This window comes from Choloepus didactylus, chromosome 2 (genome assembly GCF_015220235.1).
Source record: "Choloepus didactylus isolate mChoDid1 chromosome 2, mChoDid1.pri, whole genome shotgun sequence".
In the NCBI taxonomy this organism is placed as follows: domain Eukaryota; kingdom Metazoa; phylum Chordata; class Mammalia; order Pilosa; family Megalonychidae; genus Choloepus; species Choloepus didactylus.
This window is the reverse complement of record NC_051308.1, coordinates 108841114-108859786: the sequence shown is the minus strand read 5'-3', so window position 1 is coordinate 108859786 and position 18673 is coordinate 108841114. Positions and strand designations below refer to the sequence as shown.

General features: G+C 56.0%; 1 protein-coding gene across 8 annotated transcripts; it reads left to right on the top strand.

The window, feature by feature from the left end:
• The first annotated feature begins 1108 nt into the window (after window positions 1-1108).
• BCAN (brevican) lies at window positions 1109-18370 on the top strand. Of its 8 annotated transcripts, none has more exons than XM_037825717.1 (16): window positions 1109-1268; window positions 1378-1831; window positions 2310-2411; window positions 5474-5584; window positions 6201-6575; window positions 6898-7072; window positions 7353-7480; window positions 8003-8296; window positions 10239-10472; window positions 11087-11734; window positions 15081-15188; window positions 15708-15866; window positions 16476-16558; window positions 16929-17058; window positions 17357-17547; window positions 17886-18370. In XM_037825717.1, the coding sequence occupies exons 4-16, from the start codon at window positions 5494-5496 to the stop codon at window positions 17991-17993; spliced, it is 2724 nt and encodes a 907-aa protein (XP_037681645.1). In that variant the 5' UTR covers window positions 1109-1268; window positions 1378-1831; window positions 2310-2411; window positions 5474-5493; the 3' UTR covers window positions 17994-18370. The 8 variants fall into 8 exon arrangements, with proteins under 8 accessions (XP_037681645.1, XP_037681647.1, XP_037681646.1 ...); XM_037825718.1 differs by having other exon boundaries at window positions 1110-1268; window positions 16929-17073; window positions 18067-18370; XM_037825714.1 differs by having other exon boundaries at window positions 1111-1268; window positions 2310-2407; window positions 16929-17073.
• Window positions 18371-18673: the final 303 nt, after the last annotated feature.

The following is an 18673-nucleotide window of genomic DNA, read 5'->3' as shown; positions in this document are numbered from 1 at the left end:
TCAGCTCTGGGATGCAGGTTTCTCATGGGAGCAAAGGGAGGTCCTAGGCCCACCCAAGTGCCACCCGATCCTGTCCCCAAGGGCCTTCTCAGATTCCCCCCTCCCTACTAGACTGCATCCTCAAGGCTTAAAACAGAGCTTGATACATCATTGGCATTCAATTCATATTTGTTTAATGAAATGAATAAACTGAGGTTTCTTCCTCCCCAGACTCCCCCAGGCACCTTGCTCTGTCCTCCTCAGTCTAGCATGTCTGCTGGCCTTGCTGAGGGACCCAACCACCCACCACCCCCAGGCCTTCCTGTCCCAACCCCACAGGAGATGGTTTTCTGGGGAGGGGCCAGAATCCTGTCTTTAGATCCTCAAGGATTTGGGAGAGGAGTTTCCTGTGAGCTTCTCAAAGCCTTTGGAATAGAATGCACAGCATGGGAGTGGGGGGTGGGGGTGGGGGTTGAGTTGGGGCAGCCCAGGATTCCCACACAGGAGCGAATTAGGATGCAGTCTACATGGAAGGAGCCGTGAACTGGCTAGGGGACCTTTCCTGAGGCTGCTTTTGCATTGCAACCACCCCACTTTATTTGGGATGTTTTGGAGGTGCTGCTGGAAAGTATGGGGATCAAAGGCCCCACTCTCCCACAAGTTACCCTGGGTACCACCACTGGTATCCAGGGAGAGAATCCAGGCGTCTGGCTGTCCTGCCCACAGTCCATGCCAGGGGCTTTGCCTGCAGTCCCAGGAGGGAGAAGGGAGGAGAAAAGGGAGCCTGGGAAAGCAGAAGGAAGCAGAGACCCTGGGGCTGGAGGGGTGGGGGTGGGGGGTGTCGTTGGTATTCTAGGCACTGAGGAGTCCCCAGAGGCTGGGCAGTGCTCAGGACCGCCTCCTGGCACCAGGCTGTACATTCAGTAGCAACAGCCCTGGCCAGTGGACTCTCTGGGCTCCCAGCAACGCCCACGTTTTGCACATTTGTTTGCATGACCAGTAATGTCTGTTAACAGAGGGCACCCCCTGCCCCCCATGTCTAGAGATTTCCTAACTTGCTTTACTTAACCCATGATTCTGCTATCTAACCTCCATCCCTCTAGCTGCAAAGTCAGCTCCTCCTCTGTGCAGGGAGTGAGAGCCCCACAGGGGACAAAACCCAATCAGAGCTGCCTCCAGGGACATGGCTGTGGTCATCTGCACCCCATCCATGCCTCTGAAATGAGTTGCCCTCCCTCGTTTTTATACTCCAACCCAAACCACGAAGGGGAGTGTGTCTTTCTTTCCAGGTACAAAACCTCCCATTTTCCCTTCCTCCTTTACCCCAAGTCTGAGTCCCTCCTCCCCTCCTCTTGACCAACGGGAAGTCCCTCCGCTGTCTAACTTCCATCCCTTCAGCTGCAACATCATCCTCGCGCTCGGCGAGCGCTCTCTCCCCGCCCCTACTGCCCTCCCTCCCTACTCGGAGCCCTCGGCTTCTCATCCCTGGAACGATGTCCTACTTCGCTCGTCCTTGCTCTAGCCGCTGCCGCCGGGAACCGACGCAGAGAAGTCAGCGGGTCCCGTGACCCGCCCAAGCCCCCCGCGTTCCCGGCCCGGGGGCGGGGGCGGCCTGGGAGAAGAGTGGGGCGGAGGCGGGGGGAAGAAAGGGGGTTTTGTGCTGCGCCCGGCGGCCCGGCGCCCTCCTCCGAGCGTCCTGTGGGCCCGGCCTCTCCTTGCGCTCGCGCAGTTCCCGCCGCAGTCTCGGCTGCAGCTGCAGGACCAAGCCGTGGACCCGGAGGAGGCCCCCGGAGGAGGCGACAAACTTCGCGGCGCCGCACACCCACCCCGGCTCTTGGTAGCCTACCGGCAGGTGAGTGCAACATCAGCCCAAGCACCCGGCCCTGGGAGGGAGGAACAGAGAAAAGGGCGCCCACCGGCCGCCCTGTGGTCCACGCCCCCCCGCCCCGCAGCCGCTGCCTCCGAGGCTCCGGCGCGCCCAACTCGCCGTCCTCGGACACCTTGGCGAGGTCCGCAGGCGGCCGGCTCGAAGCGCCTATTGCCTTCTCCGATCTACATTCGCCCACTCTTTCGCTGCCTCTCCCATTGCTGCTTGCAGTCTGACTAGCAGCCCCCTCGGAACCTCAGGCTAATAGAAACGCTCCTCTTGGTCCTCGCGTGCTCCCTGCTACGCGCTCCAGTCCCAGCGCCACCGCCAAGATTTCCGACCTTGTCCTGGGCAGGGCGGTGGCGGTCCGGGTCAGCCCCCCACTCCGTGCTCGTGCTCGCTGTGCTGGCAGCACCACGGGAGGAGCGGCGGCGAACAGCCCTCCTGGGGCACCTCTCTGCAGCCGGCAGGACAACCGATAGGAGGCGCTGTGGCGGGTGTTCAGGGCTCCGACTGGAGCTGAAATTCCAACTCTACGACTTTGCTGCTGTGTGAACCTGGGCAAGTTAGTTGACCTCCCTGAACCTCGGGTTTCTTAATGGTGTGATGATGAAAACATAAACAGAACTTTCCTCTTAGTTGAGGTTATGCACGGGGAAGTACTTAGTAGCAGACCTGGCTCAGTAGGTGGTCAGTAAACATTAGCAGGAAATCCAGTTATCACTCCTGCTTTTGTTCATAGCACTGCCCCGGGCTGGGAACCCCCTCCCCCAGATGCTCCCCTATCCCCCTCCTAGCAGAATAGCTCCACCACATGGTTCCCACAGGACTAAGAGACTTACCGTCGATTTTGTTACACTGTTATTAGTAATGTTATATCGAGTCCAGGTGATGCCAGAAAGCTCAGGGAACACAGGTACTGATAGACCCACCCAGTATTACCAGTGCCTGTGCTGTCAGGGCTAACTTTGCCATTGATAACAGCATCATCCACATTTCAGATTTTATGCTAAAAGGAGCCACAACAGCTGGGCTGGTGGTGCTGTTCATGGGATTAGTAATTGTGCTTCCAATAAATAAGACTATTTATAGGATCACTGCAATTATCCCTGCCAACCCTGCTAAGACCTTGCTGATATTTGCTGATACTGTGTGGGTTCACACTGCTCCTCACAAGGCCACTAAGGGGATAGCCAAGAGGGTCCCTCCTGCTGTGACTGAAGCTCTGGCCTTGCTTGCATCCTTATTGACCCTACTAAGTGCACACACGTACTCACACGTGTGCACAAACACACGCAGCCTGGTCTTGATTCTCTGTGGCTTAGGTCTGTGAGGCCTGTGAGGGAGATGAATGTCCGTGGCCAGACAGGAATGAGATGAGATGAGATGAGATGAAGCTCCTGAACAGCCTGGGAAACTCAGGATAAGGGCAGAAATCTAGAGGCTGGGGCAGGAAAGAGAGAGCTGGAGAGAGAGGAGGATGGCGTGCAGGCAGAAGAAGGGACAGGATGACTCTGGAGATTAGAGATGGAGGGGTGAATCTTGCTCTGGGGGAAGAGAAGGCAGGGTAGAGGTGGTGGTGTGCGTGGAAAGGGGAAGGCCAAGGCCTGGACTCCTGGATTCTAAGTTTGGTGCCAGATGAGGATATACCTGGAGTTTCCTCAAGACTCTGGCTGTACCAGGAGGGGACTGAGGCCCTCACTTGTTAAGATGGGGATGGGGAGGCAGAGCTTTCTGAACTACTCTAGAATCAGAGCCACCCTATTGCTCTTCTGGTCAGTGACTCTGGGTCCTGGAAGCAGGGGTGTCCTCCATACTCCAGGGTGGCCAGGTCTTCACGGGCCTTGAGAACAGGAGTGGGAGGGGTGGTCCAGGGTTTTGGCCCCAGAGTGGCTCCAGCTTTATCGGTTTCTGGGTCGCCTGTCAGGGAGCTGGAAGCCAGCTCTGTGAGCAGCTCCAGCTCTAGGCCAGAGAGGGGACGGAGGGCGCCAGGAAGGGGCTTGGCCCAGGTTCTGGTACAGTTCAAGTGCATGGCAAACAGTCTCCCCAGCACCCAGCAGGCATCAGCTGCTCATGTCAAACAGTCCTCACTCCAGCCTGAGAAAACAGCCCTCCCAGGTGCCCTATGCCTGGAATTAGTCTTAACTGCTTCTGATCTGGCCCCACAAAGAAACTTCTCCTTCCTACAGATCAGAGAGAGACCTTGGGCATCTGACTTCTGCCACTGGTCCCCCAACCCTGACCTTGAGAAAATGATACCCAGCCACAGTGGGGGAAATGGAAGTTACAGTGGTGGGGAGGCAGGTAGGGACTCGGGTCTGGGAGGATCTGGGAGAAGAGGGAAACTTCCCATCAGCCCAGGCTCAGAAAGGGGGGACATGTGTGAATGCAGAGCCTAAGAGGGCAGGGGAAATGAAGGTTGAACAATGGGCATGGAGTGGGAGTGGGTATAAGCCAGTGGGAATAAGCCCAACCTCTAGGAAATCTTGCCTGCAGTCTAACTTTCATCCTTCCTGCTGCATCATTGGCCTATTCCATGGCAGACCTAGTCCCAATGCTCTTCTAAGTGTAGCCCGACCCTTAAAGGTGACCTTAGACACTGACTCTGCAGCCATTCCTCCTGACCTGGAGCCCAGAGAGAGTCAAGCTCTATCACTCTTTGGGCCTCAGTCTCCATTTCTCCATTATGAGAGTGTAAGTGCCTTTGAGATATTCAGAGGAGTATTCTGGGTTCTCAGAGCTTCTGATACCCAGGGGTAGAAGGGGGGTAGCCCCTCCCATTTATTTCCAGTCCCCTTAACCCAGCCACCCAGCCCAGAGCTTTCACAAAAGGTGGAGTGGAGGAAGGGAGAGGCTGGATGGGAGCCAGACTGGCAGAGACGGGGGGGTTTGTCCCTGCTAGTTTCTGAGCCAGGAGATCTGGTGGGAAAGCCCATGCCAGGCAGAAAGGAAAGGCTGGGGGAGGAAAGGAGGAGGTTTCCAGGCAAGGGGAGTGGAAGATGCTGGAGAGTAAATGAGGAATTCCCTTATAAGTAATGGGTAGGATGGGCTGGCCTGGGGAGAGGTTGTGCATTGCCTGGTTTCAATCTAGGAGGCTTCCTCCAGGAGGGTATAGTGCCAGGGAGGAGGGGACAGGAAGGGATAGAAAGGGTACTGTGAGAGGGGAAAGCTCTGGGTTCCAGGAAGGAGCTTGGCACTGGGAGGGGCAGAGGGAATCCTAAGTGTAATAGCACCCACCATCATGCTATAAGCATTTATAGAGCTCCTACTGTGTGCCTGGTGCTGTCCATTTGTACAGGTTTTTATTTTTTAGGCTACAAAGCATTCTCAAAGCATCATAGCTGCCTCAGCAGGACCTGTAAGGTGGTGGTAATGGTGTTTTTTGTTGCACAAGTAAGGAAATAAAAGCCCAGAGAGAGTAAGGAACTTGCCTAAGGTCACACAGTGAGTTGACTAGGATCCAGGTTTTGGCTCTGAGGAGGGATCTCTTGGCAGGGAGAGTCACACAGTAAATGGTGAGGTGGGGCAGTGGGCTTCAGGGGCCAGGATATGCATGAGCCCAGGTGGATATGGTAGGGAGCCAGGCGAAATCCATCCTGAGGTTTAACCCCATCCTTCCTCCTCAAGTTCCCCCATCAGCCTGTGGCATGGCCCCACTGCTCCTGTCCCTGCTGGTAGCCCTGGCCCTGGACCAGGTCCCTGCAGCCTCAGCTGATTCACTGGAAGGGGACAGCTCAGGTAAGCAAAGGGGTCACTGCTCTGTCTCCTACATCTCCCCTGTGGTATGGGGTGGCCCCTTGCCCAGCCCTAACCAACTGCCTCCAGTCTTGGGGTACCTGGGGAGGAGATAGAACTGGGCTGGGAGAACTGTGGGGAATGGTCCAGTCTGGAACACTTGGAAGTAAGGGATGAGTTGTGGAACCTTGGATAAGGTGGGGAAATCTTGGAGGTAGGGCTGGGAAAATGCCCTAAGTGCAAGGCTGCTGAGAGACCCTAGAGGGGAGGTTGGGAGACGCTGGTGGGGAGGGGGACAAAGGGGGCTTGGAGGGGATAAGGGATGGGGATGGAAGAAAATTCTGGAGGTCACTCTGAAGCGAACAGACTGGGAGACTTTGGGGACAGGGCTTGAGACCCAGGAAGCAAGGTTGGAGGACCTTGAAGCTGGGTACGGAATTGACTGGGAGACTTTGGGAAGCGGTCTGGAGGACCGTAGGGGTGGGGCTGGGAGCCCAAGAGTGGGGTTACAGCACTCTGAGGGCGTGACCGCAGGATCCTAGGGCGGGACTTGGGGACCCTGGGACGGGATCCCGCCGGTCCTCTGCATGAAGTCCCAGCCGTCCCCGCCCACCTACAGAGGACCGGGCCTTCCGCGTGCGCATCGCGGGCGACGCGCCGCTGTACGGCGTGCTCGGCGGCGCCCTCACCATCCCGTGCCACGTCCACTACCTGCGGCCGCCGCCGAGCCGTCGCGCCGCGCCAGGCTCTCCGCGGGTCAAGTGGACCTTTCTGTCTGGGGGCCGGGAGGCCGAGGTGCTGGTGGCGCGGGGCCTGCGCGTCAAGGTGAGCGAAGCCTACCGGTTCCGCGTGGCGCTGCCCGCCTACCCGGCATCGCTCACCGACGTCTCCCTGGCGCTGAGCGAGCTGCGGCCCAACGACTCGGGCATCTACCGCTGCGAGGTCCAGCATGGCATAGATGACAGCAGCGACGCTGTGGAGGTCAAGGTCAAAGGTGAGGGGGCAGGAATAGGGAGAGGTTTCTGGAGGAAGGAAGGAGAGGCCTCCAGCTCTCAGGCAGCCTTCAGTCCCAGGGGGACACAACACACCTGAATGGCACAGACTAAGATGGAAAAAGAGTGAGGAGACACAGGCCTTTGTTAGCTCCTTTCTTTCTTCAGGTGGAGGAAACTCTAACCATGGTCTAACTTAAGCCCCTTATGCTGTGGAGTAGGGCAGTTTGGACTCCCTTTGCGTTTAGAGGAGTGATAAGGAGGGTGAGGGGAGATCAGTGTGCTGGGAGATCGCTGGACCCAGGAATCCTCTCTGCCACTCAGGGGTTGTCTTTCTCTACCGGGAGGGCTCTGCCCGATATGCCTTCTCCTTCAACGGTGCCCAGGAAGCCTGTGCCCGCATTGGAGCCCGCATCGCCACCCCTGAGCAGCTCTACGCTGCCTACCTCGGAGGCTATGAACAGTGTGATGCCGGCTGGCTGTCTGATCAGACCGTGAGGTGGGCTGGGGACTGTGGACCGGGGGATTCCAGTTGCCTCTGGGAGGTGGCTGTGGCCTCCAGTTCTTCCAGAGGCTGCCTGCTGCTTCTGGCTGGGCCTACAGGGCCCCCTACCTCTGGGAAGTGTGAGTGGTATGAGGAGGGTGGGAGAGGCCTCTGCCCTGGGGGTGTGGCCCAGCTGTCAGTTGGCTGCATGTGAGGGCAATGAGATTCAGTAGGGTCAATAGGGGACTGCTCCCAGGGAGGATGTCTGTGCTGAGCCTCTATCCTCCCTCCCTAGGTATCCCATCCAGACTCCACGAGAAGCCTGTTATGGAGACATGGATGGCTACCCTGGGGTCCGGAACTATGGGGTGGTGGACCCGGATGACCTCTATGATGTCTATTGTTATGCTGAAGACCTAAATGGTGATTGGGGGTGAAGGGTTTCCAGGGGTTGGACCACCCATGCTTGGCCCTGTCTCCCGTGCTGTCCATAGGTTCTCCCATGGCCTTTGCTGGGGGAGGGCCCTACCCATCTGGAAAGGTTCCTTATGTGTTTAAGGGGACAGCCAGCATTGAGATAATTGGTGTCCTTCCCTACAAACACTGTCATAGATGCAAGTTCATGGTCAAAGCCCTAGATAGGTGGCAGGAGACTGAGTTTGAATTCTGTCTCTGCTGCTACCTACCCTGCATCTCTCAGCCTCTTAGCATCTCTGGGCCAGTCTCCTTCTTTGCAGAATGAGACAGTTGGGCCAGATTCCTTTCAGCTCTAATATCCATCCTGAGGTTCTATCCAGACTTGGATCCCATGAAGTAGCATAGTTGACCCCATGTAGCAGATGAGGAGACTGAGGCCCAGAGAATCTTGCACCAGGTCCATGTGGGAACCCAGGGTAGGAGGGGCTACCAACAGCCTCATAACCCAGCCCTCTCTTCCCCACTCAGGAGAGTTGTTCCTGGGTGCTCCTCCAGAAAAGCTGACATTGGAGGAGGCACAGGCATACTGCCAGGATCGGGGTGCAGAGATTGCCACCACAGGCCAGCTGTATGCAGCCTGGGATGGTGGCCTGGACCGCTGCAGCCCAGGCTGGCTGGCAGATGGCAGTGTGCGCTACCCCATTGTCACACCCAGCCAGCGATGTGGAGGGGGCCTGCCTGGCGTCAAGACCCTCTTCCTTTTCCCCAACCAGACTGGCTTCCCCAACAAGCACAGCCGCTTTAACGTCTATTGCTTCCGAGGTGAGCTCACCTCCCTGAAGAGGCTGAGACCAACTTCAGAGAAGCAGGATTGAGCCCTGGAAATCCTAGCCCAGTTCTGATTGATTTCTCTCTGGTCTGTGCCATTTGCCTGAAGGAGCCTTGGGTGGTGTGCAGCTTTGTCACCTAGGGTCCTAATTCTAGACATGACCCTGGCTTGGTCTCACTCAGCTGTGTGGTCCCATGGAGTGGTCACCTCCCTGCTTACCTGTTGTCCCCCACTAATAGTCCATGCCTTGTCACTAATAGTCCATATTGGGCTGCCGACAAGGTCCCATTTCCTGCCAGCTTATTGGCAGAGTAGTGATGACTGACATTCTCTGAATCCAATGAGTGGTCAGACCCACTCCTCAAGTTCTTCCAGTCTAGAGACCAGGGGTCTCTAGAACACGCAGCCTGAAGATGTCAGATCTTTACTGATGGACAGACATAATTCACTCCATAGGACAGTTGGGTGTAGAGATGCCTCCTGCATGTATCTTATATTGGGAGACAGAGGCGAGGCAGTGTCTGGAACCCCCAGAGGCACAGGCCAATGGAGACTAACAGTCAGGGAGGACTCACTATTTTGTGTCTGTCTTTGCCTCGCTTGTGAGCCTCCAGCAAGGGCTGGAGATGGAAGTGAGACAAGGAGATAACAGCCCTTACCCTCAGGGAGCCACTAGTCTGAGGGGGAAGACTCAGCTTCTGCCATGGGAGCCCCAGAACTAAGGGAAGACAGGATGCCTCCCTCCCAGGGAGAGACTGAGAAAAGCATTACTTCCATGGAAACAGATCTCTGGACATCTCTGACCTGGGGCTGGGGAAGGGTGGGAAAATGAAGTCTGCAGGAAAATGGGTCCATCTGGGGAAGAGTCCTGAAATAGGATTAATAATGACAATAATGATTATAATAATCATGACGATGATAAAAAAAATAATAGCTAACATTTCTATGCACTGACTATATGCCAAGCACTGTTCTAGGAAGAAATGGAATAAGGAGCAAGATCAGGAGGAGGACAGAGGATGACTGTGGTTGGGAGCAGATGGAGGACAGAGGCAGTCAAGGACACAGGTTTGCTTGTCTGGTGTGGAGCAAGGCTCACTGAAGCAGGTGATGAGAGCAGGGACGTACTGTCCTGTCTCACCTGGCTTAGCAGCTGGTCCTCAGGGCGTTTCTTAGCCCAATTTCACCTTTGCTTCATTGGTTTTCTCCTCTCTGCTCCCTTTCCCAAAGGAAAAGGCAGTTTATACTAAACCTCTGGATATTTGATGGTAGCAGACCCCAGAGGAAGGAAGTGGCCCTCCTTTGCCCTCTTGCTCCAAACCTGAGATCCTCAGGTGGTGACTGCTGAGTGTTCTTCCTGCACTCTGTCCTTTACCTCTCCTGTGGTGGTGGCAGCCTGTCCCCTTCCATTTCAGAAATGACTCAGATCCCTCACACTTTGCCACCCAGCCCAGGATCCCAAGGTGTCGAGGTCATTCCATTCATTCTTCTGCCTCCAACCTCTCACTCTAGCAAATATCTCCCCCCTGAAGCTTTCCCAACCACTCTATCTAAAGTAGTTCTTCCCATCATTCCATCTCCTCACTCTGCCTAATTTCTCCTTATATTACAATATTATAATATATGTTTATTATCTCTATCTAGAATATAGCGTCCCTTGAGAGCAGGAAGTTTGCTGTTTTGTTCTCCACTGTATCCAGAAGAGTGTTTGGCTTCACTCACAGTAGGCACTTGATAGATGTTTGAGAAATGAGTGATGAAGCCCTGGGGTGTTCCCTGAGCCCCATGGCAGCTCCACAGGGAGATGTGAGAGCACTGAGAGAATTCCATGGTCTCTGACAGTCCACCCCAAAACCCTCACACTGCTGCAGGCCATGATCTGGGAGGGAAGAGCCAATTGTTCAGCCTCCCATTGGCACTTTCCTCCTGCCTCAGACAATGCCCAGCCCTCTGCCGTTCCTGAGGCCTCCAACTCAGCCTCTGACCCAGCCTCTGATGGACTGGAGGCCATCGTCACTGTGACGGAGACACTGAAAGAGCTGCAGCTGCCTCAGGAAGCTGTGGAGAGTGAGTCCCGTGGAGCCATCTACTCCATTCCCATCATGGAGGATGGAGGAGGTGGCACCTCCACTCCAGAAGACCCTGCAGAGGCCCCTAGGATCTTCCTAGGTAACTTGAATCCCTTATCCTGGGGATGTTTCCACCTGAGAGAAGTTGGGGGCTGGAGAGGGAAGCTCAGGTAGATGATGGGGTCATGGCTGGATGAGACTGTCCCATCCTTTTTCAGCAGCCCAGTGGTGTAGGGCATCTCTCCTGTCCCTCTCCAACCTCTGCCTTTCCAGAAAATTCCTCTCCAACACTCCAGGAAATCTTTTCTGCTGTCGAGTCTCCACCCTTTCTGCTGCACTGGCAGTCCCCAGGGCAGATTCAGAGAGCTTGGAAAGGGTTGGAAATGCTTGGACTAAGGAGCTGCCCCCTGGGAAGGAGAGACTTCCCTTCCTTGGTTCTTCCTTCTCCTCACCTCCCCAAAACAGTCTAGAGAGTTGACTTTCTAGGAGAGGGAGATGCAATGACCACGTCCTCCTGAACTAATAACAGCTCACAGAGCCTTCTCAAGTGTTGGCTCAATATTGCAGCTTGGGTTGAAGTTCTATTTTCAGTGTGGAGCAAAGACCCTTTCCCCAGAGCAGCCCTTGCCTGGCCCCCAGGCCCCACCCTCCCTCTTTTTCCCGGTGGCTGACAGATCGCTGTCCCTGGTGCTGAACCTTCTGTGCTTTGCCCAGAATTAGAAACCCAATCCACTGAACCACCCACCGGGTCCTCAGAAGAGGAATATTACAAGGTGCTGGAGGAAGAAGAAAAGAACAAGGATGAAGAAGAGAAAGAGGAGGAGGAAGAAGAGGAGGAGGTGGAGGACGAGGCCCTGTGGACCTGGCCCAGCGAGCTCGGCAGCCCCGGCCCAGAGGCCTCTTTCCCCACGGAGCTGGTCCGGGAGGACTCACTGCCTCAGGCATCCCCGACAGCAAGGGAAGTCCTGTGGCCTCATGCCTCGGCAACTCCCAAAGGAGAGTCAGAGGCTCCCGGGCCTCCGAGGGTCCATGGACCACCCACTGAGACCCTGCCCACTCCCAGGGAGGGGAACTTGGCATCCCCACCACCTTCCACGCCAGTTGGGGTGAGAGAGGTGGGGGAGGAGTTGGGGAGTCCTGAGCTGTCTGGGGTCCCCAGAGGAGAGAGTGAGGAGACAGGGAGCTCCGAGGAGGTCCCTTCCCTGCTTCCAGCCACACGGACCCCTGAGAGCACCAGGGAGCTGGAGGCCCCCTCCGAAGAGAATTCTGGAAGAACTGCCCCAGCAGGGACCTCGGTGCATGCCCAGCCGGTGCTGCCCACTGACAGCGCCAGCAGTGGAGTGGCCGTGGCCCCCGCATCAGGTAACTCTGCCCAAGGCTCCACCTCTCTCTTTATCCTCCTCCCTTTTCTCCCCCTGCAACTCTGGGCCACCTAACCTGTAGTCCTTTTAACCCACCATCGCCCCACACCCTCCTGTCCTTTGCCTTCATTCTGTTAGCCACCTCCACCTGTGGGTCTCCAATCTTGGACACGTCACTTTGTGACTTCCATCCTAACTCTCTGATACCTTACTCTGGACCCCCCAATTCCATGACCCCCATCCTGTGACCCTCTCCTGTCTCTGGTGACCCTATTCTCCTGTGACTCACACTGTGACTCCCAGCCCCACAACCTGTGGCCCCTTCCTGCCCTCAGGCTCTCTACCCTGCGACTCACATCCCACCTGTTCCTCAGAGCACCCTCACGCCCTCCTCAGGGTGCCCCCCCATTGCACTCCTTGGGGCCCAGGCCTGTCTTCCACCACTGCTCCTTTCTCCCCTCCTATGTGCCACCCCTTTCAGCTGCCTCCACTGATATCAGGGGAGCCTGGGATTCCAGCCCCACCAGACCCTCTGGGGCCCAGGAGTGCCCTTATCCCCACGGAGCCTTAAGCGACTACTTCTGTGAAGTATTTTTTTGACTGTTTCAAGGAAAACAAGCCTTGGAAATAAATCTCTATTAAACTGCTTTATAACCAAAACTCTGGCACCCTCTGTCTCCATCTCGAGCTGTCTGACCTTTTCATTCCATGGATCTATGTCCTGGGTAGCTCTCTGATGCTTCTCTTTGGCTCCAGGTGTCTCCCTCTCTTTCTCTCTCCCTCTGACTCTTTGTGTCCCTGCGTCTCTGCCTCTCTTTTTCACCTTCAGTCTGTACCCTTTCCTGGCTTGGCAGGCTAACAGCCCCTTGCTCCTCCCTCATCCTCTCCTCAGGCCTGTCTACACTTTCCTGCCTCACTGCCGAGATCCCAAATCTGACCATTCATTATCCCAGAGAAGTCATCATCAGCCTGGGATAGTGCTGGGAGTTGTAATCCCACATTCCTGTTGGGGAGAAACCAATACAACCTGGGGGTGGCAATGCACATACGTGTGTGTGTGTGTGTGTGTGTGTGTGTGTGTGTGTCTGTTTATATTCATTTCTGATCCACCCTAGTGACTCCCATATAGACAGGAAAGTGACTAAGAGGGTCCCTCTTAGCATAGAAGAGTCCCCACTTCCTACCCCCTGCGTCTCAGGAGGGGGAATGGCATCTAACTCTCATCCCACTGCCCACATCCTGCCCTCCTCCACTAATCCCTGTACTAATGGCCACCCCCAGATCCCAGAGGGAATGGTTTCACCCCCCAAACCCAAAGGATCTTGAAGTTCCTAATGCTGGAGAAGACACAAATCAGAGATGGAGTACATGGAGGGAGTGAGGAATTAAGTTCTGGGGGCTGAGAGAAACCCTACCTGCTGGGAGAAGGTTGAGCTTCCCAGTGGAGGCCCCTGGAGGAGGCTGGGAGCCTGCCACTCTTGGGTCCGTCTCCTAGATGGCCCAAGGTAGGCCAGGTGCCCCTGCGTCACACTCAGGCTCACCAATTGCCACCTCTTGGTTCCCTCTCCAACTGACCTCCGAGTTCTGCACTGCGTGGGGCGGGGAGAGGGTTTGATGGGGAAAGGAGTGCCATTGGAGGTATCTGCAGTATCTTAGTTACCCCAGCATCAACATGTGACTGGGCCAGAGGATGAGTGAGAGGTCACCTGGTCTGCTATTACTGCAGGAGGGAAAGGTATGAGATCACAGGAAAAACTTTCTAGTTGTGTCTAGTAGTCAGCCCCAAGGTAGGGGAGGAAAGAAGACAAAAAAGTCTTGAAGAGTTCCTTCACCCCACTCTGCGTGTCCTGGGTTCAGATTCCACAACCCATTGCCAGGGAGAGAACCCTATGGCCTGGGCGAGAGACCAACTTTGAGCATTTTTGTCCCACAGGGCTAGAGGTTGGTCAGTGAGGAGCAGAGAGTAAAGCAGTGAGAGCAGGAAAGTGTGAGAGATGGGGAGTGTTCAGGACTCCTACCCTCTGTAGGGCCTGGTACTTAATGGGTTAAACAAAATGCCTCCCCCTTTGTCCAGGGGGACAGTACTACCAGCTTGGGAGAAACCATTGGCTGGAGGGGAGGTGACGACGGGGAGCAGTGCTAGAACAGCTGATTCATTTTAACCAAAACAGCCAGGTCATCCCAGCAAAATTCTTTGAATCAACTCCAGCTTCTCCTCCCGCCACCTCTGCCCTGATTCCCTGCTAGGCAATGGGTTCCTGGGCCAGAGTGAAGCATTGTGGGCCTTGGCCTCTACCAATAGGGGTAAATGGTACTACCCGAACAGTCCAGGCCAAGAAGGTTTTAACTCTCAGGACTGAGGGCCCTGGCCCATACTGTCAGTCTGGGGGTCATCCAGACCAGAAAGGGGTGGAACCTGACAGCCCTCCAGCACCCAGGCTCCAGCCTAAGGGCAGCTACTCCACACCCTAGGATCCAGAGACAGAGAGAGAGAGAGAGAGACCCTGGATGGGTAGGGGGCATAGCCTGACAGAGCTGGACCTAACCAGCAGAGTCCAGGCTTTGGGGTAATACGTTAACTAGATGGATTGGAGGGTTTCCAGGCTGGGGAACCTGAAGAAGACCCAAAGTGAAGGTGGTAAGGGGAAAGAATCCTGGGAGATATTAAGATGAGGTGAAGAGGTGGGGCGATGTTGAGAGAAAGCACTGCAGGACAGTGAGAACCCCTGCAACCTCATTCCTGAGCTGTGGGAGAGGGGATAGGACAGAGTGAGGGAAGTGGTTTGGATCTCCGCTGACAGCTTCTGGGGCTGGCTGACCCTGCTCAGTGGACAGCAGGAGGGTTGGTTAGCACCCAGTAAAGGGCAGGCCACACCCTACTATTGCAACGACAACTCTCCTCTCTTCCCATTCCCTCAGTCCAACTAGACCATACAGAGCTGCTCTGGGGCCTGGCACAGAAAGGGAGGGGGAGGGGAGTACTAAACTCCAGACCTAGAGAGGGGACATGCCTGCCCAAGGTCACGCAGCAGAGCCGAGGTCTTACGGCTGATAACCCAGTTTCTCACCCCTTGATGCAGCTGGGTGCTGAGGGCCTTCCAGGGCACTCACTGGGCTGGGCCCACACTGGTGGGCAGCTCCAGGGATGAGCCAGTGCTGATATGGGGGAGGGGAGGGGGGGAACACCCAAAACTCAGGGCTGAGCTGTGACCAGAGATGGGCCCCAGGGTGAACTTTTAGGGGGCCATGGTAGCTCTCAGGGCTGGGAGACTCTGAGCCTCTCTTGGAGGGCTCAGGCTGCAGAGCTGTGCCCCTACTCCCCCAACTTATTTTTCTTCTCCCCTCAGGTGACTGTGTCCCCAGCCCCTGCCACAATGGTGGGACATGCATGGAGGAGGAGGAGGGGGTCCGCTGCCTGTGCTTGCCTGGCTATGGGGGGAACCTGTGCGATGTTGGTGAGTGTGCTGAGGGGCAGGGGGGAGGGCTGATCTGGAGCCTGGACCCTGCTACAATGTGCTAGTTCAGGGGGAGTGGGGGCACTGGTTGTGACACTGTCATTGATGAATCCCCAATTTAGGCAAATCACATAACCCCTCTGAGGCCTAATCTTAATTTCCTCATCTGTTCAGTGGAACCAAAATGCCTCAGGTATGGGGGGTGGTGGTGGTGGTGAGGGATATTGGGGGTAGGGGTTAGGGTGAGGGGTGGTTAGCAGAGTGCTTAGCATACTCCTGTCATTTAGTAGGCACTCAATACTTGCCAGTTTCCATTCTCCTGGGAAGGGTGGAAGGTACCAAAGGACTCCTCAACCCCCTCATTTCCTACTAGCTCTCTAGCACCACCCTGCTGCCCCTTAGTCCCCTTCCTCTCCCCGTGCCGTGTGGGAGGAGCCCAGTCACTTTCCCAGGTACCTGGTTTTTCTGGCTTTGGGGTTCGCAGACTTGACCTCAGTTACTCGCTCTTCTGTGCCCCAGGCCTGCGCTTCTGCAACCCCGGTTGGGACGCCTTCCAGGGCGCCTGCTACAAGCACTTTTCTACACGGAGGAGCTGGGAGGAGGCAGAGACCCAGTGCCGATTGTACGGCGCACACCTAGCTAGCATCAGCACGCCCGAGGAACAGGACTTCATCAACAGTCAGCCAGGGGATGGAGACCCCTATCGGGCAGGGACTCTTATCATCCGCTCACTCACTCACTTGCTCACTCATGAATTAACTCCCTTAATCATTAATTTACGCACTCTTTACTTGCCTTGCTTCATTCATTCATTCAATCACGTTTTTGTTTTCTAGCTCCCTCCTTCCCACTCCGCGTTTGGTTGTGGGAGCTTCAGGCAGGGCAGGGTCGGGGTTCGCTCAAAAAATGACTTGTGTATCAGCTGGCCACGGCTCGGGGGTCCCGCCTTCAGCCCCTCCCATCCTCCCTGGCTCTCCTTTCTCCACCTGCTTTTCCCGGCTCTGACCTTGTTGAAAGTTCCTACTCTTTTTCTCCCAGTGTTTCCCTTTTCTAGCCTTGGTTAGTATTTTTCTTCTCCTCTTCCCCTCTCCCCACGCTCCTGCCTCCCGTCTGGCCCATATACAGAACTTGGAGGTAGGAATAAGACAAGAGGGCAGCGCGGATTTTGTTTGGATTGCGGGAAGGACTTCCGGGCGGTCTATAGTGACCGCCCGATAATAGGGAATGGGCGCCATCTGCTGGCAGTGGCGCTCACTGCACACCTTCGTCTCTGCCGTCGTTCTCTAGATCGATACAGGGAGTACCAGTGGATTGGGCTCAACGACCGGACCATTGAAGGCGATTTCTTGTGGTCAGACGGCGTCCCCTTGGTGAGAGGCCCCGGTCTCTCCTCATGTCGTCTAGTTTTGCCTCATCGAAGCACTTCTGCCCTCCCTTCTCCAGTGACCTTCCCCTCTCCCTCCCCTCTTTTTCCGGGCCCCCTTCCCTTTCGTGTGCTCCTCCCTCTCCCCCTGGGCTTCCTCCTTCTTCTCCCTGGGCCCCCTCCCTTCCTTGTGCCCCTCTCTCTTCTTCTCCAGCTCCCATTCTCCACTCCCAGTGGCCTCCTTCTTCCCAGCCCCTAGCCTTGCCTCTCCTGGGGCTCTGCCCCACTCCTCCCTCTACTCCCCACGTGCCTTCCCCCCAATGCTCCTGGTGTTCCAGAGCTGCTCACCACCTCCTCTCCAACCCCTCACCCTCCAGCTCTATGAGAACTGGAACCCTGGGCAGCCTGACAGCTACTTCCTGTCCGGAGAGAACTGCGTGGTCATGGTGTGGCATGATCAGGGACAATGGAGTGATGTGCCCTGCAACTACCACCTGTCCTACACCTGCAAGATGGGGCTGGGTGAGGGCGGGAAAGGGAGGGTTCAGGCAGGGGAGAATAGGAATGGGGCTAGGGATCCATGGGACTGATGTGTGGCTAGAAGGAGGATGCAAAGCTGCACAAGGGAGTCTAGAAATGTGTCCCAGACCCTGGGAGGGATAACAAATTATATGTGGGTCCACTTGGAACCCTTGCTCTTTTTTGCATGTCAGGTTGTGGCCCACTCCTTTCCCCTCCATCCCTATTCTGGGGAATGTCACCTACAGAGCCAGGTTCCCAGTTCCTGACCATTTCTTCCCTGCAGTGTCCTGTGGGCCCCCGCCAGAGCTGCCCTTGGCTCAAGTGTTTGGCCGTCCACGGCTGCGCTATGAGGTGGATACCGTACTTCGATACCAGTGCCGGGAAGGGCTGGCTCAGCGCAACCTGCCACTAATCCGCTGCCAGGAGAATGGTCACTGGGAGCCCCTCCAGATCTCTTGTGTACCCCGTAGGCCTGTGAGTGTCCAAGAGGAGGCAGGAGAGGGGCATAACCTACAGGAGTCCTGGGCTCCACACCCACATGGGCTGTGTAACCTTGGAATAATCACTGTCCCTCTCTGGGCCCCTGATCCTCCTCTGCAAAGGGAGGGAGGTGGGCTGCATGCTCTGGGGTCCCCTTCAGTGCTGATGTCTGAGAACATGTGGTCATGCTCTGGGATCTTAAGAGCTAAACCAGGGCAAGTATGTAATGAGGTCGGGGGTCAAAGGTGCAAGAGCACCAGAGGGAGGCTCTGAGAAGAGAGAAGAAGGAGGAAGAGCCCAGGATGGAGGGTGAGTGTGTGTGTCTCTCCCAGGCCCGAGCTCTGCATCCAATGAAGGCCACAGAAAGACATCAGGCGAGGCTACTGGGGCACTGGAAGGCGCGATTGACCACTCCTTCCAGCCCCACTCCAGGTCCTTAGGGGGCAAGGTCTTGAACACTGCTGCCCCCAGCATCCCAACCCTCCCTTGCACCCTGTGCTCTTCCCACTACAGGAAATGACATGAGAGGGGTGGAGCTGGAGTCCAGGTGGCAGTGCCTGAAGGGGCTTCTCGGAAACACCTGGGATGCTCCAGCCCAGCCCAGGCCCACTCTTTCCCCACCCTGTGTATCAGGGTTTTCCCTCAGGGCAACGGGTAAATCCCCAAGTGCCTCAGCTGCCGTCTCCCTGCCAGTCAGCCTGTCCCCTCCGCTTCCTTTGGACACTGTGTCCACTCATTGTTTGTTCTCCAAGGGAATGGGTTTGCAGGATGGAATACCTATAAAACCAGCAGGAAGTAAAACTGCATTTGAACCCAAGCAAGTTTAATGCCTCTGTGTGTTCGTGAGAGAGAGGTGGGGTTGGGCAGGGTCTCCGAGGGTAAACAGAGCTTCTGTGTTTATTAGTGTCCAAAGATCAGGAAGTCCTCAATTTGTAAGTGGGTAGAACAGTGCCTGGCACAGAATAGATGCCTAGTAAGTGTTTGTGGGGGACACCTGGGGTGGTACAGCATCAGAATGTTTGGAAGGAGATGGAGTGCTGGAGTTCAGGCTTCAATCCTCGGAAGAGGGAGGGGCCGAGGGCCCAGAGAGGGAAACGGAGAGGGGGGTGCCTTCGTGTCC